The 27551-nt window shown below is 46.5% G+C and overlaps 1 protein-coding gene across 1 annotated transcript in view; it reads right to left on the bottom strand.

Moving 5' to 3' along the window:
* Window positions 1–27551, bottom strand: part of DNAH8 (dynein axonemal heavy chain 8) — a 1853457-nt gene that overhangs the window by 1257072 nt on the left and 568834 nt on the right. Inside the window, exons 19-21 of the mRNA XM_063918852.1 lie at window positions 26660–26740; window positions 26450–26566; window positions 25551–25670 (exon numbers count right to left, since the gene is read on the bottom strand). Coding sequence (XP_063774922.1) covers window positions 25551–25670; window positions 26450–26566; window positions 26660–26740 — 318 coding nt within the window. The remainder of the gene's footprint in view (window positions 1–25550; window positions 25671–26449; window positions 26567–26659; window positions 26741–27551) is intronic.

A 27551-nucleotide genomic window follows, 5' to 3' on the forward strand; every position in this document is an offset into this window, starting at 1 on the left:
CTGGGCCTGTGTTCGATCCCTCTGGAGCTAATGGTGTCCAGTAGCCTAGAAGCCCAAGCTAGCTGCAAGCAGGTAGGTTCGCTTCTCTCCCCTAAGTCCCTCGTAGCAGTCAGTCTGTTGCCAGCAGATCTCACTGAAAATAAAAAACCTAATAAATACTTTCTTTACTAGGAGCTCAGGAGAGCCCCTAGTGTGCAACCAGCTCGAGCCGGGCACAGATTCTAACTGAGGTCTGGAGGAGGGGCATAGAGGGAGGAGCCAGTGCACACCAGATAGTACCTAATCTTTCTTTTAGAGTGCCCAGTCTCCTGCGGAGCCCGTCTATTCCCCCCATGGTCCTTACGGAGTACCCAGCATCCACTAGGACGTCAGAGAAAGGAGGAAACACATAGACCGACCGAAATACCCATGGTGTCACTAGGGCGTCTACTGCTACTGCCTGAGGGTCCCGTGACCTGGCACAATACCTCCGAAGCTTCTTGTTGAGGCATGACGCCATCATGTCTATTTGAGGAATTCCCCAAAGACCCGTTATCTCTGCAAAAACTTCTTGATGAAGTCCCCACTCTCCTGGATGGAGATCGTGTCTGCTGAGGAAGTCTGCTTCCCAGTTGTCCACTCCCGGAATGAAGATAGCTGACAAAGCGCTTACGTGATTTTCCGCGCAGCGAAGAATCCTGGTGCCTTCCGCCATCGCCACTCTGCTCCTTGTCCCACCTTGGCGGTTTACATGAGCCATAGCTGTGACGTTGTCTGATTGGATCAGAACTGGGAGGCCCCGAAAAAGAGTCTCCGTTTGTTGCAGGCCGTTGTATATGGCCCTCAATTCCAGTATGTTGATGTGTAGGCAAGCCTCCTGCCTTGACCATAATCCTTGAAAATTTCTTCCTTGTGTGACTGCTCCCCATCCTCGGAGGCTCGCATCCGTGGTCACCAGAACCCAGTCTTGAATGCCGAACCTGCGACCCTCTAGAAGGTGAGCACTCTGCAGCCCACCACAGGAGAGACACTCTGGCCCTGGGGGACAGGGTTATTTTCTGATGTATTTGTAGATGGGACCCGGACCACTTGTCCAGAAGGTCCCACTGAAAAGTCCTCGCATGAAACCTGCCGAAGGGGATGGCCTCGTAGGCTGCCACCATTTTTCCCAGAACTCGAGTGCATTGATGAACAGACACTCTTTTTGGTTTTAGCAGGTCTCTGGCCATGTTCTGGAAAACCTGGGCTTTTTCCAATGGGAGAAAGACCCGCTTTTGTTCCGTGTCCAGAATCATGCCTAGGAAAGACAGCCGAGTCGTTGGAACCAATTGTGACTTTGGCAGATTGAGAATCCAACCGTGCTGTTGCAGCACTTTCAAGGAGAGCGACACGCTCTCCAGCAATTTGTCTCTCGATCTTGCCTTTACAGGAGATCGTCCAAGTATGGGATAATTGTTACTCCCTGCCTGCACAGGAGCACCATCATCTCGGCCATTACCTTGGTGAAAATCCTCGGGGCCGTGGAAAGCCCAAACGGCAACGTCTGAAACTGGTAATGACAGTCCTGTACAGCGAATCTCAGGTATTCCTGATGAGGAGGGTATATGGGGACATGAAGGTAAGCATCCTTTATGTCTAGTGACACCATAAAATACCAGGCTGGATATGACCGCTCGGAGCGATTCCATCTTGAATTTGTACTTTTTTAAGTACAGGTTTAGGGATTTCAGATTTAAAATGGGTCTGACCGAACCATCCGGCTTCGGGACCACAAACAGGGTTGAATAATACCCTTTTCCCTGTTGAACCAGGGGTACCTTGACCGCCACTTGCTGTTGACACAGCTTTTGAATTGCAGCTAACACCACCTCCCTTTCCGGTGGCGAAGCTGGTAAGGCCGATTTGAAAAATCGGCGGGGGGGCACCTCTTCGAATTCCAGCTTGTAGCCCTGGGAAACAATTTAGATTGCCCAAGGATCCACTTCTGAAATAACCCAGATTTGGCTGAAAAGTCAAAGACGTGCCCCCAGCGGTGCGGACTCCCTTAGGGGAGCCCCAGCGTCATGCGGTGGATTTTGTAGAAGCCGGGGAGGACTTTTGCTCCTGGGAGCTAGCCAACGCAGGTGTTCTTTTCCCTTTACCCTTACCTCTGGCAAGGAAAGAGGAGACCCGACCTCTTCTGGCCTTATGCGACCGAAAGGAATGCATCTGATACTGTGGAGTTTTCTTTTGCTGTTGGGGGACAAAAGGTAAAAATGTAGATTTACCCGCGGTAATTGTGGCAACCAGGTCCGCGAGCACCTCCTCAAACAACACTTCACCCTTGTAAGTTAAAACCTCCATATGTTTCTTGGAGTCTGCGTCACCCATCCATTGGCGGGGGCCATAGAGCTCACCTCGCAGAAAATAAGAATTTACTTACCGATAATTCTATTTCTCGTAGTCCGTAGTGGATGCTGGGGACTCCGTAAGGACCAAGGGGATTAGCGACTCCGCAGGAGACTGGGCACATCTAAAGAAAGCTTTAGGACTATCTAGTGTGCACTGGCTCCTCCCCCTATGACCCTCCTCCAAGCCTCAGTTAGGATACTGTGCCCGGACGAGCGTACACAATAAGGAAGGATTTTGAATCCCGGGTAAGACTCATACCAGCCACACCAATCACACCGTACAACTTGTGATCTGAACCCAGTTAACAGCATGATAACAGAGGAGCCTCTAGAAAAGATGGCTCACTACAGCAATAACCCGATTTTTTTTTGGTAACAATAACTATGTACCAGTATTGCAGACAATCCGCACTTGGGATGGGCGCTGATAAAGCTAAATATTTATCTTATTTAAAACCCTTTAAGAGGCCTAAGAACACTGTACGCTATTGACGTATGGAGTACCGTAAGGGTACGCATGTTGCGTAACAATCGCTTAGCCGTGGTCGAGACGCTCAAGCGTCACGTTCGCTCACGGCCAAGAGATCACAGGCAGGCACGCTATTGGCTGCTGACTAACGTAATGGTTCGCTATAGCGTAGTGGACGCTCTGGACCACGAGGAGATCACCAGCGGCGCAGACGCTCACAATGTTAAACCTTTATATCTAAACCATAAACAATGTAATATGCAGTAAAACCTTAGTGTAGAGATAGGGTGTAGATGCAACACAGTGTAACCTTATTAACTTAAAAGCTGTTCGAGCGTCACCGACGCTCTGAGAATACTTAACACTATAATAAATACACAACTACCGGGCTTAGGGTCTAACGCCTTATGAATATGTTATACTTGCAAAAAGAATAATACAATACAAGTCATACACTACATTATAACATAGACTACCTAACCAGATAACTACACAGGAAATACAATATCAGTACAATAACTATATAAGAGAAACGAGAGAGAGAAAGAGAAGAGAGAGAGAGAGATATGGCCCACAATAACAAGAAATACAATATGATTGCGGAGAAAACTTAAGCACAAAGGGGAACGATCGCATGCGCCTCTGGACATCCAGCTCCCGATTATCAGCAATGAGAACCGTTGAAGAGTGAGAGCTGGATGTGATCGGCTTGTCTATTTATGCCCCTCACACAATACAATTCAATGGTCCCTACAATCTCATTGTTCATTGGACACAGGAATTCCTCCTCGCATTATAACAAAAGGTCATAGGTTGATTCATACAGGTGGGCTGTGACAATTTCCAACTGCTCAGGTGGGTGGGAAACTAGGTTTCCCGCCGCATGGATAAGTAAGTGCAAATAATAGTAAATGGACATAAACTTCTTATGTCCATAACTATTCGCACGAGCGATTAATCTGTTTCAAACCAACACCGGAATATTGCTAATTAAATACTCTTCCGATGGATACTAAACACCACTGTATTACTCCTGTCTGACCCTTCGTATCAAACAAAGAGGGATTTCTCTGTCCATGAACATGCTACATTAACTAAACTTTCAGATTCTATCAAAGGGACCATAATCTACAAAATACATTATATGGTGAAAATATGTGACGAAAGAGTCGCCCGCTAGACGCATACAATCTCTACCGTAAATGCGCATACCGTGCGCCTGCGGGTGCCCGCAACAGCGAGTATGCGCACGCACGGGAGAGCGCACGCATGCACAGCAGGGACACATATGAGGTGCAAATATGGCAGTGTGCATCGTGATATTTTTCTGACTTTGACAGTCCACCCTTTGGCAGTCAACAATAACTGCCACTTCCTAAAACATTTCAAAAAAGAGAAAAATATATGTCAAGTGTAAATACATTTCCATGGTTGGGTAGGGGAGGAGAGGAGAAGGTAGGAAAAGGGTATGACCTAGTGAGATAGCAGAAGCATGTGTGTATGAATCCGTGTTTAGGGGTCATGTATCATCGTGCCGTACGTGTTTTAAGTCAAGCTTCGAGGTATTGCGAAGTATACATTTGAATTCCTTCTTATCCCGTGGTACGGGTCTGTGGATGGGCTGTCAAACTTTACCGAGCTCTTTTCGGCTGTGGTTGTAACAAAATGGGGAGCACATTTTAGTTGATGATACATGAATGGGGGAATATGTGATTGCTGATATCTGTGCCTGTATTCCCTATCGACTATGTGTGTCATTACCTGAAGGTTGTAGAGATGAGGAAAAAGACATAATTACGGTAAATGCAGTGGTATTCTATGTCAGGTTAATGAACATTTGTCGGTTGAAGTCTTGTTCGGTGTCTGTTGAATGCAGTCTTCTTTGTGCTTTTGCCAAAAAGCGTGTGGGCAAAAAGCTTGGTCAATGTCCATAGACTTACAAAAGTGTTGGGCTAGCGTAATTTTAAAATTTCTAGGGAAACTGGGGGTCTATGGCATAGTTCATCAAATATCTGTATATAAGGTTGTCAAAACTTCTTCTTTAATCCATCAGTTGTCTGTATACAGGATCATCAAATTCCTCGTCCAAGTGGGTCTTTTTACCTTGGAGAAAACGGAAAAACAGGTGAAAGAAACGGACCGTAGAAATCGCATTTTCATCACATCATTGTTTCTACAGTTGGGTCATAAATCAAATCCATTGGAATTACAATTTCCTCACTCCTTAAACTCATCACCCTGGTACTTCGTTTACACTTCGTTAAAGCCTGACCGCATCTAAATATCAAGCCAATCGTTATGACAACACCTAAGATGCATAGGAGAAACTTCCCTACATCCATTATGACTCCTTGAGCCCATTCTCCTAAACCAGAGAACCAATTTCGCGGGTTCAACCATGACACCCAACCAGTCAGCTCATTACTCACAGCAGCAAGGGTGAGATTGTGTCTCCTGCGAAATTCCCACTTCAATTGGAGAATATCGTCCATCTTTTGGTCTATGACCTCGACCGGGTCCTCGGTACTATTCGTTATATATGTGCAGCATTTCACGCCGTACTGCGTTGCCAGTGTGACACAATATCCACCTGTTACTGCCGTGAGATAATTGAGAACCATTCTATGCTGAACCAGTTCTGTTTTATAAGCTTGAAGTTCTCTTCCAGTATACCTAAACGTGTCATCATACATTTCTGTGATATTATCTAACAAATTTGCGAGCGCAGATATGTATTTATAATTCAACACTCCTCTGGCGGTGCGAGTGATGTCTAACGTGATTAGAAACTGAATCCCGGTGGATTCATGGATCATGTCAGAGGCCGGATGCTCTGTTCTTTCTATCAGGTGCCGTTTAACTACGTGCTCGTAATGGGTGTGAGTATAAGGAGCTTGGGCAACACGGTGTATATCTTTCATTTTGGCATGTGATACAGTCATTACTTCAGGCAGTACTTTTCCAATATAACACAATCCTTCAGAGTTTGGGGCAAGCCACTTATACGCCTTCCTCCCGCATATGAAATATGCATCATCGGGGAGAACATATGGGACGGAGTAGGACATAACCATATTACACATCTTCCATGTGAAATCTCCTAACCCTAATTCTCCCATCTGTCTAGTACACGTATCAGCTTGTACGATATGTGCACAGTATCCTGGTGATACCTCTCCAACTCTCGTAATCCTACTTCCTAGGGTATACCTATATCGGAAAGATTTTCCTCTACTGGCTATGTGGCGTATAAGCTCTGTATCTGTAGGCATTCTATCTGCTCTATATGAAAAGGTCATGGTTTGGTTACTCCATGACACTTCCCAATTTCCCGGCTTTCGGGGATTGGAAATGTTAAAACATATTAGGGATCTATCCACATGATATTGGTGGAGCTTCAAACTAGGAGGACTGGAGATATTAAACCTCCTGTCCACCGGCCTCCCACCACTTAGCTCAAGTACCTCCCCTATCGTTAAAGGAAATGGTACTAGTCCTGATTTGCTATGACCTTGAGGTACTTGAGAGCATACCCAACAATCTGTCTGATTTAACACACTACCCACTAAGGAGTGATAGTCACTCAAGGGGTGCCGGTCCATGTGGATATTAAAACTGGATTGGCATTTCTTGATGCACCCATCCTCAACCACATTGTCACAGAGCCTACAGATACAGTTTTCTTCAGCTAACAATCCTTCACAATTCCTTCTATGGTCAATGCTATCGGATCGTTTTCTGATACTCGCCTTTGCTTGTTGATTATGTTGTTCTTGGGAAACTACGCCTCCATCCCTGTCATCAGAACCCATTCCAGAACCTCTCTCGACCTCCATGGTACTCTCGCCGGAACAGACTGCTCTGGTCAACATCATGGTCAACAGGAAAATCCGGATCACAGTCTCTTGAGGCAAGTCCATCTTAGGAGGAAACGAAGAAGAATGAGAAGGGGGAAAAAAATAATTTGAGGGAGAGGGGATGGGAAGTGGAGAAAAACAATAAAAGGGAACAGGGAATCGACAACTGCTTTTGATCTTGTGATTTTCAATGCTCAGGTGCCGCCTCAGTCCTCCTGGAACAGACACTCCAGTGATGCAACTTCCTCTACCGTCTGTTCCTTATCACGGGACCTCTCTGGATCAGCAACCTTCTTACAATGGGACGAATGAACCCAAGTCTCTCTCTCGGCAACCTTCAATGCTGTAGTGCTAGTTAATAAGACTTGGTATGGTCCTTCCCATCTGTCAATAAGGCAACCTGAGCGTAGAAAATTCCGTATCATTACATAATCCCCAGGTTCAATGTCATGACAATTACTATCTGGTAAATCAGGAATCACCAACTTCAAATTATCATTTTGATTCCTTAACTGTTTACTCATGTTAATCAAGTATTTTACAGTCACTTCATTGTTACACTTCAAATCATCCTGAGGGTTAATCATAACATGCGGTTGTCGACCAAACAAGATTTCAAAGGGTGACAGATTAAGAGGGGACCTGGGAGTGGCTCTGATGCTGTACAGTACAATGGGTAAAGCTTCTGGCCATGTCAATCCTGTCTCTGCCATAACTTTGCTCAGTTTATTTTTAATAGTGCTGTTCACTCTTTCCACCTTCGCACTCGCCTGTGGACGGTATGGAGTGTGCAGCTTGCTATCAATTCCCATCAACTTACACATTCCTTGAAAGACATCACCTGTAAAATGGGTACCCCTATCACTTTCAATTATTCTAGGGATACCATATCTACATACAAATTCCTGCACAATTTTCTTAGCAGTAAACATAGCGGTATTTGTGGCCGCAGGAAATGCTTCGACCCAATTTGAAAAAACATCTATACAAACAAGTACATATTTCAAATTTCGACAAGGGGGTAATTGAATAAAGTCAATCTGTATTACCTGAAAAGGACCGCCTGTAGGTGGGATATGAGATGGTTCTGTTGGTATTGCCTTTCCGATATTCTTTCTTAAGCATGTAAGGCATGACATTGCTCTCTTACTTGCATGAGATGAAAATCCTGGGGCGCACCAATATGCTCTTACCAACTTGCACATTCCTTCCTTGCCCAGATGAGTCAGCCCGTGAGCTGCCTCAGCTAAACATGGAAGATATGTTCTGGGGGCCACTGGTTTACCTTGTCCATCCGTCCAGAGTCCTGAGGACTCCTGGCCATATCCCTTTGCCTTCCAGACTGCCTTTTCCTGTGTGGAACACAAATTTTGCATTTCACACAACTTCTGTGTGTTGATGGTATTAAATACCATCAATTGTGTGGTGTCTGTCTGTCTGGGGGTACCAGCTGCTAACTTAGCTGCTTCGTCTGCTCGGCTGTTACCAAGTGATACCGGGTCTTGGCTGTATGTGTGTGCTTTACACTTGATAACAGCCACTCTGTCGGGTTCCTGTATCGCTGTTAGAAGCCTTTTGATGTGAGCTGCATGCGCTACCGGTGTACCAGCTGCCGTCATGAAATTTCTGAGGCGCCATAGGGCTCCGAAATCATTGACTACCCCGAATGCGTATCTAGAGTCGGTGTAGATATTGGCTGATTTGCCCTTAGCCAATTCACATGCTCTGGTTAGGGCGACCAGTTCAGCAACCTGGGCTGAGTGAGGTGGGCCTAGCGGTTCTGCTTCTATGGTGCCTTGGTCATCTACGACTGCGTATCCAGTACACAAGTCTCCTGAGTCTGACTGTCTGTGACAACTACCGTCCGTGTAGAAAGTTAGATCTACATCTTCCAGTGGGTTGTCACTGATGTCAGGCCTTGCGGTAAAATTTTGGGTCAAATATTCCATACAATCATGTGTGTCCTCCTTTGTATTAAATCCTCCTTCCCCACCACTCTCATCCTCCACCCTTTGTGCCTGTCCAGGCACACCTGGGAGATATGTTGCAGGATTTAATGCACTGCATCTCCTTATGGTGATCTTTACGGGGGCCATTAGTGCCAATTCCCATCTTGTAAACCGCGCTGATGAGACGTGCCTGGTTTGGGCAGAATTTAGCAAGGCTGACACTGCATGTGGTGTATGAATTGTGAGGTTGTGACCTAGCACTACATCTTCGCTTTTCGTTACTAGCAATGCTATCGCAGCAACGCTTCGCAAGCATGTGGGGAGGGATCGCGCTACCGTATCTAGCTGAGCGCTATAGTATGCTACTGGCCTGCTGGCATCACCGTGCTTTTGGGTTAAGACGCCTGCCGCGCAACCAGCACTTTCTGTTCCGTACAGCTCAAAGGGTTTCCCATAGTCTGGCATACCTAATGCTGGTGCCTGCGTTAGGCACTGTTTAAGTCTCTCAAATGCCATCTCGGACTCGTCTGTATGCGAAATCCGATCAGGTTTGTTTGAGGAGACCATCTCCTGCAAAGGTAACGCTAGAATGGAAAACCCTGGGATCCAGTTACGGCAATATCCACACATTCCTAAAAATGTTCTGATCTGTTGCTGGGTTTGTGGCAGAGTCATGTCTCTAATTGCTTGAATTCTATCAGCGGTCAGGTGTCTCAGTCCTTGTGTTAGACAGTGTCCCAAATATTTTACCTTAGTTTGGCATAATTGTAACTTGTCTTTGGAAACCTTGTGTCCTGTGTCTGAAAGATGAAACAGGAGCTGTTTCGTATCCTTCAGGGATGCTTCCACTGAATCAGAACACAGTAGTAGATCATCCACGTACTGTATTAATACTGATCCACTCTCTGGTTGGAAAGACTGTAAACAATCATGCAAAGCCTGGGAAAATATACTTGGACTGTCTATGAAACCTTGTGGTAATCGAGTCCATGTGTATTGGACTCCTCTGTATGTGAATGCAAACAAGTATTGGCTGTCAGGGTGCAGAGGTACCGAAAAGAAAGCGGAGCAGAGGTCAATAACAGTGAAAAATTTCGCAGTGGGAGGGATTTGCATAAGGATGACAGCTGGATTTGGCACTACGGGGAACTGACTCTCAACTATTTTGTTAATCCCCCTTAGATCCTGCACTAGCCGGTAACCCCTCCCCCCACTCTTTTTCACAGGGAAGATGGGACTGTTGGCAGTGCTGGACGTTCTTACCAGAATGCCCTGTTGTAGCAAGCGCTCTATTACTGGGTACACTCCTAACTCCACCTCTGGCTTCAGAGGGTATTGTGGGATTTTTGGAGCTATCCTACCATCTTTTACTTGTACAACTACTGGAGCTACGTTTGCCATCAATCCAGTGTCTTGTCCGTCTTTAGTCCAAAGTGACTCTGGTATCTGGGATGTCATCTCTTCTACTTGGGATGGAGTCCTATTTGTCATAATGGTATGTGACATTAATTTTGATGGGGAGTCTAACATGTCTCACACTTCCTGAGCGTGATTCTCAGGTATGTCCAAGAATACACCTTCAGGAGTACAATAAATGACGCACCCCATTTTACACAATAAGTCTCTTCCCAGGAGATTAGTCGGTGCCGATGCAGCCAGCAAAAAGGAATGCTTGGTATGTAAAGGCCCTACTGTAATCTCGGCTGGTTTGCTAACAGGGTAGTGCTGGACTACTCCCGTTACTCCCATGGCTGGAATTGTCTTACCAGTGGTTCTCATGCCCACTGTCGAATTTATCACTGACTTGGCCGCCCCCGTATCTACAAGAAAGTTTAATGATTTACCAGCTACATTTATTGCAATTTCGGGTTCACTTCCAAGATTTGCAATCAATTTTACTGGCTGCAGATTACAGGTATGGCCACACCCCTATTGGGTATGGTGACCTCCCTGAATCCCGCTGGCAGCAACTACTTGTGAAGGGGTTAAATGGGAACTGCCAGAAGTTTGCCAGTCTCCTTTTGGGGGATATCTTTTTGTTTCCCCTGTATGTGGCTCATAACTCCGTCTCTGTGGACCCTGATCCCAATCTCGTGTGTCATGTCGTTGTCTAGGGGGTTGGTATGATCTTTGTGAATTTTTCGCTCTACAGTCTCGTGCTATGTGTCCCTGTTTATGACAAAAATAACATGTTAACACATTTGACTTACCCACAGGGTTTGGTGATCTGTACAAAGGCTGCTTTGTGGTCAGGGCTTGTATACTTACGGCCATTAACTTATCACCTTGTGACTCCGTGTCTGGTGATATTCCGGTCGTGATCAATAGCAGCCTCTCTCAAAGTAGCCACCGACAGACCTCGCCAACATGGTTGCGTGGTCTGTACCCTGGTCTTTAATGCTTCTTTTAAACCATCCATTAGCACAGATACTGCTACTTCTTGATGATTTGCATTGGTCCTAATGTCCTCTATGCCAGTGTATTTTGCCATTTCTAATAATGCCCGGTGAAAATAATCAGCAGCTGTTTCTTACTCTTTTTGTTTAATGGAAAAAATTCTATTCCATTTGGCTACAGCTGGGAAATACTCTTTTAACTGTAAATTTATTCTTTTTACATTGTCTTTGTTGTACACATCTGTAAGAGGTACATCCTGATCCAGTCCACAGTCAGCTAAAAATTGAGCTGCGTCGACATTGGAGGGTAAACATGCCCTCAGCAATACCTGCCAGTCTTTGTTATTGGGCTCTAAAGTGTTCCCTAGGTCTCTGATGTATTTCTGGCTAGCAACTAAGTCTTTTCTAGGATCAGGGAATTCAGACACTATGGTTCTTAATTCCATTCGGGAAAACGGGCTGTACATGGCAATGTTCCTGATAGGAGTGACTCCTGTAGTTTCCGTTTTCCCATTTGGAACTGCTATTACCCTCACGGGAGCAAGTTTAACAACATCATTCTGTGTAGATTCTACAGTCTGTGGTGAAATGGTTTCAGCATAGTGTATGGTGCCGTACTTACCCGTTGATACGACCTCACCTGTACCTCCGCTAGGGGGCTTTGTTACTAATCTTATGGGTTGGGCCGTGCCTACTGTCGTTTCTGATATAGTGGCTGCTAGAGAGAGCGCCGATATTGTTGCCGATTCGTCCTCTTGATCACACTCCTGGGGAAAGTTCAAAACAGGGTACAACTTGCACGGGTTAATACTTGCATTGGTTAATTGGTTAACATTATCTTTAACATTTACACAGTTGCTAAGTGCCTGTTTGTTACCCCCTGATGCGTCATTCTCCGCAACCAATTTCTCTCCTGATATGTATGGTGGCGGCGGGGCCGTGGCTACCAGTTTCCTGATAGGATTAGATCCCGCCGCCTGAGCCAATCCTCTCTGTATTTCACCCTCCTGTTGCCATAGCTGCAAATAATCATAATGTTGGATTCGTCTCTTTGTTGATTTAATGAGACATATCCTTCTCCTTAGATTTTGCAACACTTCTGGGCTAAAGCTGCCTACTCTTGGGAATTTCTCCCCGTCATGTACCGTCATTCTCTCCCATTCATCACATAAAACTTCTGTGTGTGAGCCGTATTTTTCACACATTACGTACCTTGCCGACCCGATTGGTCGGTTCACTAAATCAACCCGAACCGAGGTTGATCGCCCCCTTCCTGAACAACTGGCCCCCATAATTTGCAGGTGTTGCTTGCTCTACCTCTGACCTTTATATCAGGGTCTTCAGCGAACCCTTACAAAAAACCAAAATGTTCACGATAGGCTGACGGTGGCGGTTTACCGAGTACCCCACTTACTCGCCCACGCCGACCAATACGCCCACACACTGCTTTAGCGCTGGCGTACTCGACCTAGGGCCCCTATGAACCTTTGTTTACTGGAACATGTGGGTGTGATCCGCAGAGCATTAACCCTTTCCAGTAACTGTGGGGTTGTTGGATAATTCCTGAGTGACCAGCGAACTTCCCTTTTAAAAATAAAAAACTACACAAATCACGTCAGAATGTACAAATAGTGTTTATGACCGGGTTCGTACACAAATGGTACTGGTCAGACTAACTAATGCACACAATTACGTGCGGTACAATCGTTCAGTACATAAGCAACTAATCTTATGTATGGAGCGACCAGTGGAATCGACATTCAGCAGCTGCGAATTCCTTCAGCCTGAGCTTTATGGCCTATATGGGTTCTGCTCCAACCCTTCTTGGTGTTGGGCTACTTGACTCTATAGCGGACTTCCTTGTCTGCTGTACCTGGACCTCCTGGTCTGTTATGCGACCTCCTGGTCTGACCTCCTGGTCTGTTACAGTATGACCTCCTGGTCTGCTACACTCTAATGCTCTTTATATGTTTAACAAGGGATGCCTCCCTAGCCACCATGTATGTCACTTAAACGTATGTACTTTCACGAGAACTCAATGATTTCTGTGGTTCAATCCCCAAAATTGTAAAAACTTATATAATTGCAAACACTCACTCACCACATGTACACTTTTGTTTCTATTTCTATTTCTGCGCAGAAATTTTCTTTAAACCAGATGTGTTGTAAATTTGGAGAAGGATCTGTTAGTCTAAATTTCGGACACTAAAATAAACTTGCGCTATTTATCGCCTGTTGCGCTATTTATCGCCTGTTGCGCTATTTATCGCCTGTTGAAAATCAACACTATCGTGTGACTTGAGTTACGTGGGCGTACCCAGACGCTCCGTTGCGTAATTTACGCTGCGTGCGTCGGCCTTTGCGTACGCGAGTCTCAGCCCTTTGTTAGAGACACGTGTACACAAAACCAATGTCCACCGTAACACAATGTACACGTTTATCAATGTAGATGATCCTCGATCCTCTACTGAACCCCACACCAATCTCTCCTTGTACCTTTAGGTAGAGCTGCGTGTGTGCTTTACACTTTATCCCTTAATGCATTACTTTTACACTTTAACTATGAAATAGCGACAAATCTCTCTTAGCACGTTTTATCAATTATAAAATGGCAAACAGGAGAGTGATATATGAAAATACACGAATGAAAAAGAAATGCAGATATGTGCGTGCGTACGCAAGACAGAAATAAACAGTTTTAAAAGACACTAGCGTGTTGTTCTTACCTCCGGTTCCGGATTCCCTCAGCACACTTTACTAAGCGAAGCAGACGCTTATCCCGTCAGCACTGCGAAGAATATGATCTCCCGCCCTTTGCTGATGGATAATGTCTGCTGAAATTACCTAGCAGAGATATGTGAAGGACAGGACGAGCCGCCAATTGATAAAGCTAAATATTTATCTTATTTAAAACCCTTTAAGAGGCCTAAGAACACTGTACGCTATTGACGTATGGAGTACCGTAAGGGTACGCACGTTGCGTAACAATCGCTTAGCCGTGGTCGAGACGCTCAAGCGTCACGTTCGCTCACGGCCAAGAGATCACAGGCAGGCACGCTATTGGCTGCTGACTAACGTAATGGTTCGCTATAGCGTAGCGGACGCTCTGGACCACGTGGAGATCACCAGCGGCGCAGACGCTCACAATGTTAAACCTTTATATCTAAACCATAAACAATGTAATATGCAGTAAAACCTTAGTGTAGAGATAGGGTGTAGATGCAACACAGTGTAACCTTATTAACTTAAAAGCTGTTCGAGCGTCACCGACGCTCTGAGAATACTTAACACTATAATAAATACACAACTACCGGGCTTAGGGTCTAACGCCTTATGAATATGTTATACTTGCAAAAAGAATAATACAATACAAGTCATACACTACAATATAACATAGACTACCTAACCAGATAACTACACAGGAAATACAATATCAGTACAATAACTATATAAGAGAAACGAGAGAGAGAAAGAGAAGAGAGAGAGAGAGATATGGCCCACAATAACAAGAAATACAATATGATTGCGGAGAAAACTTACGCACAAAGGGGAACGATCGCATGCGCCTCTGGACATCCAGCTCCCGATTATCAGCAATGAGAACCGTTGAAGAGTGAGAGCTGGATGTGATCGGCTTGTCTATTTATGCCCCACACACAATACAATTCAATGGTCCCTACAATCTCATTGTTCATTGGACACAGGAATTCCTCCTCGCATTATAACAAAAGGTCATAGGTTGATTCATACAGGTGGGCTGTGACAATTTCCAACTGCTCAGGTGGGTGGGAAACTAGGTTTCCCGCCGCATGGATAAGTAAGTGCAAATAATAGTAAATGGACATAAACTTCTTATGTCCATAACTATTCGCACGAGCGATTAATCTGTTTCAAACCAACACCGGAATATTGCTAACTAAATACTCTTCCGATGGATACTAAACACCACTGTATTACTCCTGTCTGACCCTTCGTATCAAACAAAGAGGGATTTCTCTGTCCATGAACATGCTACATTAACTAAACTTTCAGATTCTATCAAAGGGACCATAATCTACAAAATACATTATATGGTGAAAATATGTGACGAAAGAGTCGCCCGCTAGACGCATACAATCTCTACCGTAAATGCGCATACCGTGCGCCTGCGGGTGCCCGCAACAGCGAGTATGCGCACGCACGGGAGAGCGCACGCATGCGCAGCAGGGACACATATGAGGTGCAAATATGGCAGTGTGCATCGTGATATTTTTCTGACTTTGACAGCGCCCAGCATCCACTACGGACTACGAGAAATAGAATTATCGGTAAGTACATTCTTATTTTCTCTAACGTCCTAAGTGGATGCTGGGGACTCCGTAAGGACCATGGGGATTATACCAAAGCTCCCAAACGGGCGGGAGAGTGCGGATGACTCTGCAGCACCAAATGAGAGAACTCCAGGTCCTCCTCAGCCAGGGTATCAATTTTGTACAATTTTACAAACGTATTTGCTCCTGACCAAGTAGCTGCTCGGCAAAGTTGTAAAGCCGAGACCCCTCGGGCAGCCGCCCAAGATGAGCCCACCTTCCTTGTGGAGTGGGCATTTACAGATTTTTGGCTGTGGCAGGCCTGCCACAGAATGTGCAAGCTGAATTGTACTACAAATCTAACGAGCAATAGTCTGCTTAGAAGCAGGAGCACCCAGCTTGTTGGGTGCATACAGGATAAACAGCGAGTCAGATTTCCTGACTCCAGCCCTCCTGGAAACATATATTTTCAGGGCCCTGACAACGTCTAGCAACTTGGAGTCCTCCAAGTCCCTAGTAGCCGCAGGCACCACAATAGGTTGATTCAGGTGAAACGCTGAAAACCACCATTAGGGAGAAACTAAGGACAATTCCTCAATTCCGCCCTGTCCGAATGGAAAATCAGATGAGGGCTTTTACAGGATAAAGCCGCCAATTCTGACACGCGCCTGGCCCAGGCCAGGGCCAACAGCATGACCACTTTCCATGTGAGATATTTTTAACTTCACAGATTTAAGTGGTTCAAACCAATGTGACTTTTGGAACCCAAAAACTACATTGAGATCCCAAAGTGCCACTGGAGGCACAAAAGGAGGCTGTATATGCAGTACCCCTTTTACAAACGTCTGAACTTCAGGGACTGAAGCTAGTTCTTTTTGGAAGAAAATTGACAGGGCCGAAATTTGAACCTTAATGGACCCCAATTTCAGGCCCAGAGACACTCCTGTTTGCAGGAAATGTAGGAATCGACCCAGTTGAATTTCCTCCATCGGGCCTTACTGGCCTCGCACCACGCAACATATTTTCGCCAAATGCGGTGATAATGTTTTGCGGTTACATCCTTCCTGGCTTTGATCAGGATAGGGATGACTTCATCCGGAATGCCTTTTTCCTTCAGGATCCGGCGTTCAACCGCCATGCCGTCAAACGCAGCCGCGGTAAGTCTTGGAACAAACAGGGTCCTTGCTGGAGCAGGTCCCTTCTTAGAGGTAGAGGCCACGGATCCTCCGTGAGCATCTCTTGAAGTTCCGGTTACCAAGTCCTTCTTGGCCAATCCGGAGCCACGAATACAGTGCTTACTCCTCTCCATCTTATCAACCTCAGTACCTTGGGTATGAGAGGCAGAGGAGGGAACACATACACTGACTGGTACACCCACGGTGTTACCAGAGCGTCTACAGCTATTGCCTGAGGGTCCCTTGACCTGGCGCAATACCTGTCGAGTTTTTCCCAACGGTTTATAATCATGTGGAAGACTTCTGGGTGAAGTCCCCACTCTCCCGGGTGGAGGTCGTGTCTGCTGAGGAAGTTTGCTTCCCAGTTGTCCACTCCCGGAATTGCTGACAGTGCTATCACATGATTTTCCGCCAAGCGAAGAATCCTTGCAGCTTCTGCCATTGCCCTCCTGCTTCTTGTGCCACCCTGTCTGTTTACGTGGGTGACTGCCGTGATGTTGTCCGACTGGATCAACACCGGCTGACCTTGAAGCAGAGGTCTTGCTAAGCTTAGAGCATTGTAAATGGCCCTTAGCTTCAGGATATTTATGTGAAGTGATGTCTCCAGGCTTGACCATAAGCCCTGGAAATTCCTTCCCTGTGTGACTGCTCCCCAGCCTCGCAGGCTGGCATCCGTGGTCACCAGGACCCAGTCCTGAATGCCGAATCTGCGGCCCTCTAGAAGATGAGCACTCTGCAACCACCACAGGAGGGACACCCTTGTCCTTGGTGACAGGGTTATCCGCTGTTGCATCTGAAGATGCGACCCGGACCATTTGTCCAGCAGGTCCCACTGGAAAGTTCTTGCGTGGAATCTGCCGAATGGGATTGCTTCGTAGGAAGCCACCATTTTACCCAGAACCCTTGTGCATTGATGCACTGAGAGTTGGCTCGGTTTTAGGAGGTTCCTGACTAGCTCGGATAACTCCCTGGCTTTCTCCTCCGGGAGAAACACCTTTTTCTGGACTGTGTCCAGGATCATCCCTAGGAACAGAAGACGAGTCGTCGGAACCAGCTGCGATTTTGGAATATTGAGAATCCAATCGTGCTGCCGCAACACTACCTGAGATAGTGCTACACCGACCTCCAACTGTTCCCTGGATCTTACCCTTATCAGGGAATCGTCCAAGTAAGGGATAACTAAAATTCCCTTCCTTCGAAGGAATATCATCATTTCGGCCATTACCTTGGTAAAGACCCGGGGTGCCGTGGACCATCCATACGGCAGCGTCTGAACTGATAGTGACAGTTCTGTACCATAAACCTGAGGTACCCTTGGTGAGAAGGGTAAATTTGGACATGAAGGTAAGCATCCTTGATGTCCCGAGACATCATGTAGTCCCCTTCTTCCAGGTTCGCAATCACTGCTCTGAGTGACTCAATCTTGAATTTGAACCTCCGTATGTAAGTGTTCAAAGATTTTAGATTTAGAATCGGTCTCACCGAGCCGTCCGGCTTCGGTACCACAACAGTGTGGAATAATACCCCGTTCCCTGTTGCAGGAGGGGTACCTTGATTATCACCTGCTGGGAATACAGCTTGTGAATGGCTTCCAAAACTGTCTCCCTGTCAGAAGGAGACGTCGGTAAAGCCGACTTTAGGAAACGGCGAGGGGGAGACGTCTCGAATTCCAATTTGTACCCCTGAGATATCACCTGAAGGATCCAGGGGTCTACTTGCGAGTGAGCCCACTGCGCGCTGAAATTCATTGAGACGGGCACCCCACCGTGCCTGATTCTGCTTGTAAAGCCCCAGCGTCATACTGAGGGCTTGGCAGAGGCGGGAGAGAGTTTCTGTTCCTGGGAACTGGCTGATTTCTGCAGCCTTTTTCCTCTCCCTCTGTCACGGGGCAGAAATGAGGAACCTTTTGCCCGCTTGCCCACGAAAAGACTGTGCCTGATAATACGGCGTCTTCTCATGTTGAGAGGCGACCTGGGGTACAAACGTGGATTTCCCAGCTGTTGCCGTGGCCACCAGGTCTGAAAGACCGACCCCAAATAACTCCTCCCCTTAATAAGGCAATACTTCCAAATGCCGTTTGGAATCCGCATCACCTGACCACTGTCGTGTCCATAACCCTCTACTGGTAGAAATGGACAACGCACTTAGACTTGATGCCAGTCAGCAAATATTCCGCTGTGCATCACGCATATATAGAAATGCATCTTTTAAATGCTCTATAGGCAAAAATATACTGTCCCTATTTAGGGTATCAATATTTTCAGTCAGGGAATCCGACCACGCCAACCCAGCACTGCACATCCAGGCTGAGGCGATTGCTGGTCGCAGTATAACACCAGTATGTGTGTAAATACATTTTAGGATACCCTCCTGCTTTCTATCAGCAGGATCCTTAAGGGCGGCCATCTCAGGAGAGGGTAGAGCCCTTACAAGCGTGTGAGCGCTTTATCCACCCTAGGGAGTGTTTCCCAACGCACCCTAACCTCTGGCGGGAAAGGATATAATGCCAATAACATTTTAGAAATTATCAGTTGTTATCGGGGGAAACCCACGCATCATCACACACCTCATTTAATTTCTCAGATTCAGGAAAACTACAGGTAGTTTTTCCTCACCGAACATAATACCCCTTTTTGGTGGTACTCGTATTATCAGAAATGTGTAAAACATTTTTCATTGCCTCAATCATGTAACGTGTGGCCCTACTGGAAGTCACATTTGTCTCTTCACCGTCGACACTGGAGTCAGTATCCGTGTCGGCGTCTATATCTGCCATCTGAGGTAACGGGCGCTTTAGAGCCCCTGACGGCCTATGAGACGTCTGGACAGGCACAAGCTGAGTAGCCGGCTGTCTCATGTCAATCACTGTCTTTTATACAGAGCTGACACTGTCACGTAATTCCTTCCAACAGTTCATCCACTCAGGTGTCGACCCCCTAGGGGGTGACATCACTATTACAGGCAATCTGCTCCGTCTCCACATCATTTTTCTCCTCATACATGTCGACACAAACGTACCGACATACAGCACACACACAGGGAATGCTCTGATAGAGGACAGAACCCCACTAGCCCTTTGTGGAGACAGAGGGAGAGTTTGCCAGCACACACCAGAGCGCTATACATATATATACAGGGATAACCTTATATGTGTTTTTCCATTTATAGCTGCTGTATCTTTAATACTGCGCGTAATTAGTGCCCCCCCCTCTCTTTTTTAACCCTTTCTGTAGTGTAGTGACTGCAGGGGAGAGCCAGGGAGCTTCCCTCCAACGGAGCTGTGAGGGAAAATGGCGCCAGTGTGCTGAGGAGATAGGCTCCGCCACCTTATCGGCGGCCTTATCTCCCGTTTTTCTATGTATTCTGGCAGGGGTTAAATGCATCCATATAGCCCAGGAGCTATATGTGATGCATTTTTTGCCATCCAAGGTGTTTTTATTGCGTCTCAGGGCGCCCCCCCCCCAGCGCCCTGCACCCTCAGTGACCGGAGTGTGAAGTGTGCTGAGAGCAATGGTGCACAGCTGCAGTGCTGTGCGCTACCTTGTTGAAGACAGGACGTCTTCTGCCGCCGATTTTCCGGACCTCTTCAGTCTTCTGGCTCTGTAAGGGGGCCGGCGGCGCGGCTCTGGGACCCATCCATGGCTGGGCCTGTGATCGTCCCTCTGGAGCTAATGTCCAGTAGCCTAAGAAGCCCAATCCACTCTGCACGCAGGTGAGTTCGCTTCTTCTCCCCTTAGTCCCTCGATGCAGTGAGCCTGTTGCCAGCAGGTCTCACTGAAAATAAAAAACCTAAACTAAAACTTTCACTAAGAAGCTCAGGAGAGCCCCTAGTGTGCACCCTTCTCGTTCGGGCACAAAGATCTAACTGAGGCTTGGAGGAGGGTCATAGGGGGAGGAGCCAGTGCACACCAGATAGTCCTAAAGCTTTCTTTAGATGTGCCCAGTCTCCTGCGGAGCCGCTAATCCCCTTGGTCCTTACGGAGTCCCCAGCATCCACTTAGGACGTTAGAGAAATAGCCATCGCATTGGCTCTGGAACCAAGCAGTCCAACGTCTCTTTGAGCGTCCCTCATAAATAAGACTGCGTCTTTAATGTGGGCTAATGTTAATAAAATGGTATCCCTGTCTAGGGTATCCAGGCCCTCTGACAAGGTATCTGTCCATGCTGCAACTGCGCTACATACCCATGCCGATGCTATTGCCGGTCTGAGCAAAACACCTGTATGCGCATAAATAGACTTTAAAGTAGTCTCCTGTCTGCGATCAGCAGGATCCTTGAGGGCTGCCGTGTCCGGAGACGGTAGCGCCACCTTCTTGGACAGGCACGTCAAAGCCTTGTCCACCCTGGGAGAGGATTCCCAACGCACCCTGTCCTGAGCAGGGAAAGGATACGCCATAAGAATCCTTTTGGGAATCTGCAGTTTTTTATCTGGAGTTTCCCAAGCTTTTTCAAACAACTCGTTCAGCTCATGAGAAGGGGGAAAGGTTACCTCAGGTTTTTCTCCTTATACATGCGCACCCTCGTGTCAGGGACAGAGGGGTCATCTGTGATATGCAAAACTTCTTTCACTGCAATAATCATACACTGAATACCCTTTGGCACCCTTGGGTGCAATCTTGCATCATCGTAATCGACACTGGAATCAGAATCCGTGTCGGTATCAGTGTCAATTCTTTGGGATAGGGGACGTTTTTGAGACCCCGACAGGCCCTGTGACCCAGCCCAATCCGTGGATTGACCCCTAGCTTTTTCCCTGGACTCTGCCAGGTCCAGTCTCTTATGTAATGAGGCCACACTTGCATTTAACATATGCCACATGTTCATCCGTTCATGAGTCTGAGTTGCCGACGGAGACACACCACTCATTCGCTCCACCTCCTCCTTGGACGAGCCTTCCGCCTCAGACATGCCGACATGCACGTACCGACACCCCCACACACACAGGGATATATCTATAAGGGGACAATTCCCCAACAAGGCCCTTTGGAGAGACAGAGAGAGAGTATGCCAGCACACACCCAGCACCTACAGATACTGGAAAATAACCGAGATAGCGCTTTTATTACCAATCAATGTGTAATACACTCACTGCTCCTTGAAAATGCCCCCGCCCTCTTTTCCAGCCCTCTGTCACCGAGTTCAGCAGGGGAGAGTCCGGGGAGCCAGCTTCTCTGCAGCGTTCTGTGGAGAAAAATGGCGCTATTAGTGCTGAGGGATCAAGCTCCGCCCCCTCCAGCGGCGGGCTTCCGTCCCGCTTCAATATCTAAAAAAAAAAATGGCGGGGGATTTCTCCATTTACTGCCTCCGCAGCCTAATGCCTCCTGATATGCCATACCCGAGGTTTATTGCTGCCAAGGGCAACCCCCTGCGCCCTGCACCCATCAGTGCCTGTACTGTGTGTGTAGTGTGTGGGAGCAATGGCGTGCAGCGTTACCGCTGCGCGCTTACCTCAATGAAGATCTGAAGTCTTCTGCCGTCTTGAAGTCTTCTTTTCTTCTTATACTCACCCGGCTTCTATCTTCTGGCTCTGCGAGGAGGACGGCGGCGCGGCTCCGGGACGAACGGCGGGGTGAAACCAGCGTTCCGACTCCCTCTGGAGCTAATGGTGTCCAGTAGCCTAAGAAGCAGAGCCTATCACTTAAGTAGGTCTGCTCCTCTCTCCTCAGTCCCACGATGCAGGGAGCCTGTTGCCAGCAGTGCTCCCTGAAAATAAAAAACATAACAAAATTTTTTTATCAGAGAAACTCAGTAGAGTTCCCCTGTAGTGCACCCATTCTCCTCTGGCACAGAATCTAACTGAGGTCTGGAGGAGGGGCATAGAGGGAGGAGCCAGTGCACACCCATACTATAAGTTCTTTATAGTTCCCATGTCTCCTGCGGAGCCCGTCTATACCCCATGGTCCTTACGGAGTCCCCAGCATCCTCTAGGATGTAAGAGAAAAAAATCTGGTTGTGCTTTACCATCGATGACAGGGGACCATTTAGTTCTCCCCCATCGATGGCAAAAGCATTAAACATTGGTCATAAACATTCAATGATTTTCAATCAAAGATGGTCAATGGCCATCCGTATAGGGAGTTGGGGATTCAAGGAGTCCCCTCTAGCTTTGACAAAATGGGTCCTGAAGATTCCTTTTGACTCCTGAGGGGATGAAGAGAAATGGGGGCCCTTCTCCTTTTGGAGAGGGTACCAAGCCACCACCAAAGTTTTGCACTGAATGTATTGGAGCACTCAATTTGGGCATAAAAAAAAAGAGCGTTTACTGTTGTGGAACATTCTAGTGACCAGTTATACAATATGGATGCTATGCAGCCGCTAGTTCCTGTGTAATATAAGAGTTGCAGGGGTTTTCGAAATCAGTGTTCCGTCCAATTTGAGTTACAGTACAGCCATGTCAATTTTTATTGGAAAGACTAAGGTAGCTTATATTATTTTATATTATTACATCCAGCCCCTAGCAAGTTATATAGAATATAAAAATAAATGATGTTCTGTCACCATAAAATTTGTTTTATTCTCAGCCAACAATAGCTTTTGTTGGCTTATTGTTACACAGTCTTTAAAATTGGAATATATACCACCAAAAATATACATTGACTGGAAACAATCTAAACTGAGCTGACTGTAATCTTCCAATGTCTTAGATATTAATTAGTAGCAAATTAACAGGAGAAATGAGGCAGGTTGTAACAGTGGCGGAACTAGCGAGCGGTGGGCCCAGGTGCGACAAAATTCTTTGGGCCCCCCCCCCCATCCCATCCAAGTCCACCCCCTCACCCCTGGAGGGGATCTGGGGAGGGGGACCTGCTCAGGGCCAGAGAAATGGATACCTAGCAACAGTGCCGTAACTAAACATTTTAACACTGTGTGCAAGAAATGGCATCGGGGCCTCACCCCTGCATGCAAAACAGGGGCAGTGCGCGCCGTAGGTGCGCGCAAAAATACATAGTGGCGTGGCTTCGTGGGGAAGGGGTGTGGCCACAAAACAATACCAATTCATAAAACGGTGCTCATTAGTCTCCATTATTCAAATTACGCCGCACAGTAGCACCACTACACCAGGTAGAGACCCTTTTACACCTTACGGTGGACAGATTCCTCTTTTTACACATTACGGCAGACAGCGTCCCCCTTTTTACACATTACGGCAGACAGCGTCCCCCTTTTTACACATAACGGCAGACAGCGTCCCCCTTTTTACACATAACGGCAGACAGCCTCCCCCTTTTTACACATAGCGGCAGGCAGATTCCCCCTTTTTACACATTCCGGAGAAAGAAAGAAAGAAAAGAAAAGAAAGAAAGAAAGAAATTGAATTATACGTATCCTCTCCGCTGGCTCAGGCTCCTCGGTGCAGCTTCTGACGATTCCCGGGCAGGAGAGGAGGAGGGAGCCGCAGAAGCGCTGTGTCATTGGTGGAGGCGCTGCTGCTGCCCCTCTGCTTCACTATAGGCTGTTCTCGGAAGACAGCCTATAGTGAAGCAGAGGGGCAGCAGCAAGAGCGCCTCAACCAGTAACAAAGCGCTGCTGCGGCTCCCTCCTCCTCCTTCTCCCCTGTACCGCTGCTCCTCTCCTTTCCGGGCGGCTGTGTGCTGCGGGCAGCGGTTGCTCGCAGCACAGAGCGGCATGTAATGAGTCAGTTTGACTCATTACATGCTTTGGGCCCCTGGACAGAGGCGGGCCCCAGTGCAACGCACTGGTTGCACTGGCGGTAGTTCCGCCTCTGGGTTGTAACATCCTCCAAATTTAAATTGTTTGTTATAACCGAGGTCTTCTGAAATTAGCATATGTTAAACATTAATCAGTCCTCCAGGATGTTAGCAACACCGTAACTAACATGCTGTTAGTACTGGAAGTTGCTAATACAAATGTTCTGTGTCTCAGTGCCTCTCAGCTGCTGGTGCATCCAATTATGTGGCTATCGAGAGATCAATCCAGCTAGGGTCAACTGCCCCCCCCCCCCCCCCCCCCAGTGCTCAACCCTAATCCCCCAGTGCCTAACTCTAAACCACCCCCCATCCCCCTAACACCGGGCCTTAGCACTAACAGTAACCATGATACCTATCTTCTGGACGCCAGCTGACTGTCTTCCTGCTTCGGTCTCTATTTACACCCCTTGCATTGTAACATTGTTTGTTCCAGATACAAAGTTACACTCTTTTTTCTTTACTAAGGGCCCTATTAATCATTAAAGATATCAGAGATACTGCTGCAGTCCCTCCATTTCCAACAGCAGCCGCTATCCCCACAGGTTTCTATAGGGAATGCTATGCTGTCAAATTTACCAAGCTCCGGAATGCAAAGCTGTCAGAGAGGATGTCAGATGCTACACATTTCAGACTCTGGCCTAGGCTACACTTTGCAAAATATACAGAGAGATGGTTTCACCGGAAACCTCCCCAGCAATGGCTGCTGCATATGTGTGGTCAATAGACTGCCCATGCACATGAGCCCTGACAGAGGAGTGATGATTTTGCAGCTAAAAACTTTTATAAACTTAAAAATAAGCACAGTGTGGGGTCTGATTTGGAGTTGTACAACGTAATTTTGTGGATGGATCATGCAATTTTTGACAATGTACATGTTCCTGTGGCCAAGTGAACACAACTATGGGAGATTAATAGCACTCAGCTCTGACATATCTCCAGAATGGGATTATCTGGTTAGCGATTGGGTGTTTACAGGTAGATTTAGTGTTCTGAGGGCTTGACATTGGCGTGTCAGTGGAATACCTGGCATCAGGTAAAGAGCTGATGCAAATGGGCACTTACAGTAATGTTGGCTATATCAACAAGAATATGCATAGGGGTGGGGTGGGCACATAGATGCATTAATCTCGGAATACGGGTGAAGATCCACATATATTTCCATACATGCAATGTGCCGATCCGGAGTACAACTATGAATCCGCCTATGTGCTTACTGTCATGCCTGCATTATGAATAGGCTATCAGAAGGGGCGACATTAACTCTGAGAAGTGAGCAGCAGCATTCTGTGTAGTTATTTTATGTATTTCACGCAGTGATATATCATTTTATACATTACCTCATTGGTTGCAATCAGTTTCTGTACTGTGGTTGGCCCACCATCCAACAAGGCTATCAAAACACTCTCTGCTATCTCCTCTAGTACTGGATTGATGCGGGTTGCACAGATATCATTCAGCTGAAAGCAGAAAATATTAATTTGACTACAATATATATATTCTGGTAGCAGGGGGGTAGGGAAAGGTGGACTCGGGGTTGTCAGAAGCCCACTGCAGACACATCCCCTTAGAAAATTTTAGTTACCTGGGGAATATATTATGCTGTCATGAGACACGTACTGTAATACATTATTTTAACAACTTCTTAAATTGAACAGCCTGGCACCAATTCTTGTAAGCAGGATTTGGACACAGAGGTCACTGCACACATGGTTTACAAAGGTGAGCGTTAGTTGTAGATACAGTCATATGTATATCTTTGTAACGTAATAAAATATCCATCAATATGTGCCATTAGAAAAGTGGTGGAACCGTCACAATTAACACCCCTCACTGTCATATCAGAATCATTAGGGCAAGGGAGTCAAATCTACTATATGTAGCCAGTAAGTCCATGAAAGAATAGTAACATGTTCTCTCCCAAGAAGGTCAATCACTAACGATATTCCAGATTATTACTTTCCTAGGGTCTGGCATTCTATCTGATCCTTTGCACTTATTTTTCAAAATTAGTAAGAAACACAAACATTATCGAAGCTACTGTGACTGGCAAGACAGCAATACGTACCAAGTTGAGGGATATACAGATAAATAAATTGTAGAGACAATTTGTAAACCTTGCCAAACAGGTCTTCGTAAAACAAATGTTCTTATGTTTTAGTTGTTTAAACATTTAAAATCGGAGCTTGAATCATACCAAATAGCTACCAATATGCACAGTTATTACTATTGATATTACCTTTTTAAAGAAACGATCCCATGCATAAATACTTGACTCAACCTCTGCAAAGAAACTTTCCAATATAAGGCACGACCATGTTAAAAATATAAGACCTTGACTTAAAACGGCCTCCACCTAAAAATAATCAGATAATACAGTATAAATCTGAAACTAACATCATCAAAAGCATGTATTAAACTTTACAATCTGCAAACATTTGCTCCTTACCTTTCTTATTTTCACAGCCATTACATTTACCAAGGCAGGGTGGACCTGATCGCAAAGGGCTTCATACATCTTCAGGAAATTCTGCTTATAGAAAGAGAAGTTGGAAATAATAAGAATTTACTTACCGATAATTCTATTTCTCATAGTCCGTAGTGGATGCTGGGGACTCCGTAAGGACCATGGGGAATAGCGGCTCCGCAGGAGACTGGGCACATTTAAAGAAAGCTTTAGGACTATCTGGTGTGCACTGGCTCCTCCCCCCATGACCCTCCTCCAAGCCTCAGTTAGGATACTGTGCCCGGCGAGCGTACACAATAAGGAAGGATTTTGAATCCCGGGTAAGACTCATACCAGCCACACCAATCACACCGTATAACCTGTGATCTGAACCCAGTTAACAGCATGATAACAGAGGAGCCTCTGAAAGATGGCTCACAACAATAATAACCCGATTTTTGTAACAATAACTATGTACAAGTATTGCAGACAATCCGCACTTGGGATGGGCGCCCAGCATCCACTACAGACTATGAGAAATAGAATTATCGGTAAGTAAATTCTTATTTTCTCTAACGTCCTAAGTGGATGCTGGGGACTCCGTAAGGACCATGGGGATTATACCAAAGCTCCCAAACGGGCGGGAGAGTGCGGATGACTCTGCAGCACCAAATGAGAGAACTCCAGGTCCTCCTCAGCCAGGATATCAATTTTGTACAATTTTACAAACGTATTTGCTCCTGACCAAGTAGCTGCTCGGCAAAGTTGTAAAGCCGAGACCCCTCGGGCAGCCGCTCAAGATGAGCCCACCTTCCTTGTGGAGTGGGCATTTACAGATTTTTGGCTGTGGCAGGCCTGCCACAGAATGTGCAAGCTGAATTGTACTACAAATCCA

Source organism: Pseudophryne corroboree, chromosome 4, assembly GCF_028390025.1.
Source record: "Pseudophryne corroboree isolate aPseCor3 chromosome 4, aPseCor3.hap2, whole genome shotgun sequence".
In the NCBI taxonomy this organism is placed as follows: domain Eukaryota; kingdom Metazoa; phylum Chordata; class Amphibia; order Anura; family Myobatrachidae; genus Pseudophryne; species Pseudophryne corroboree.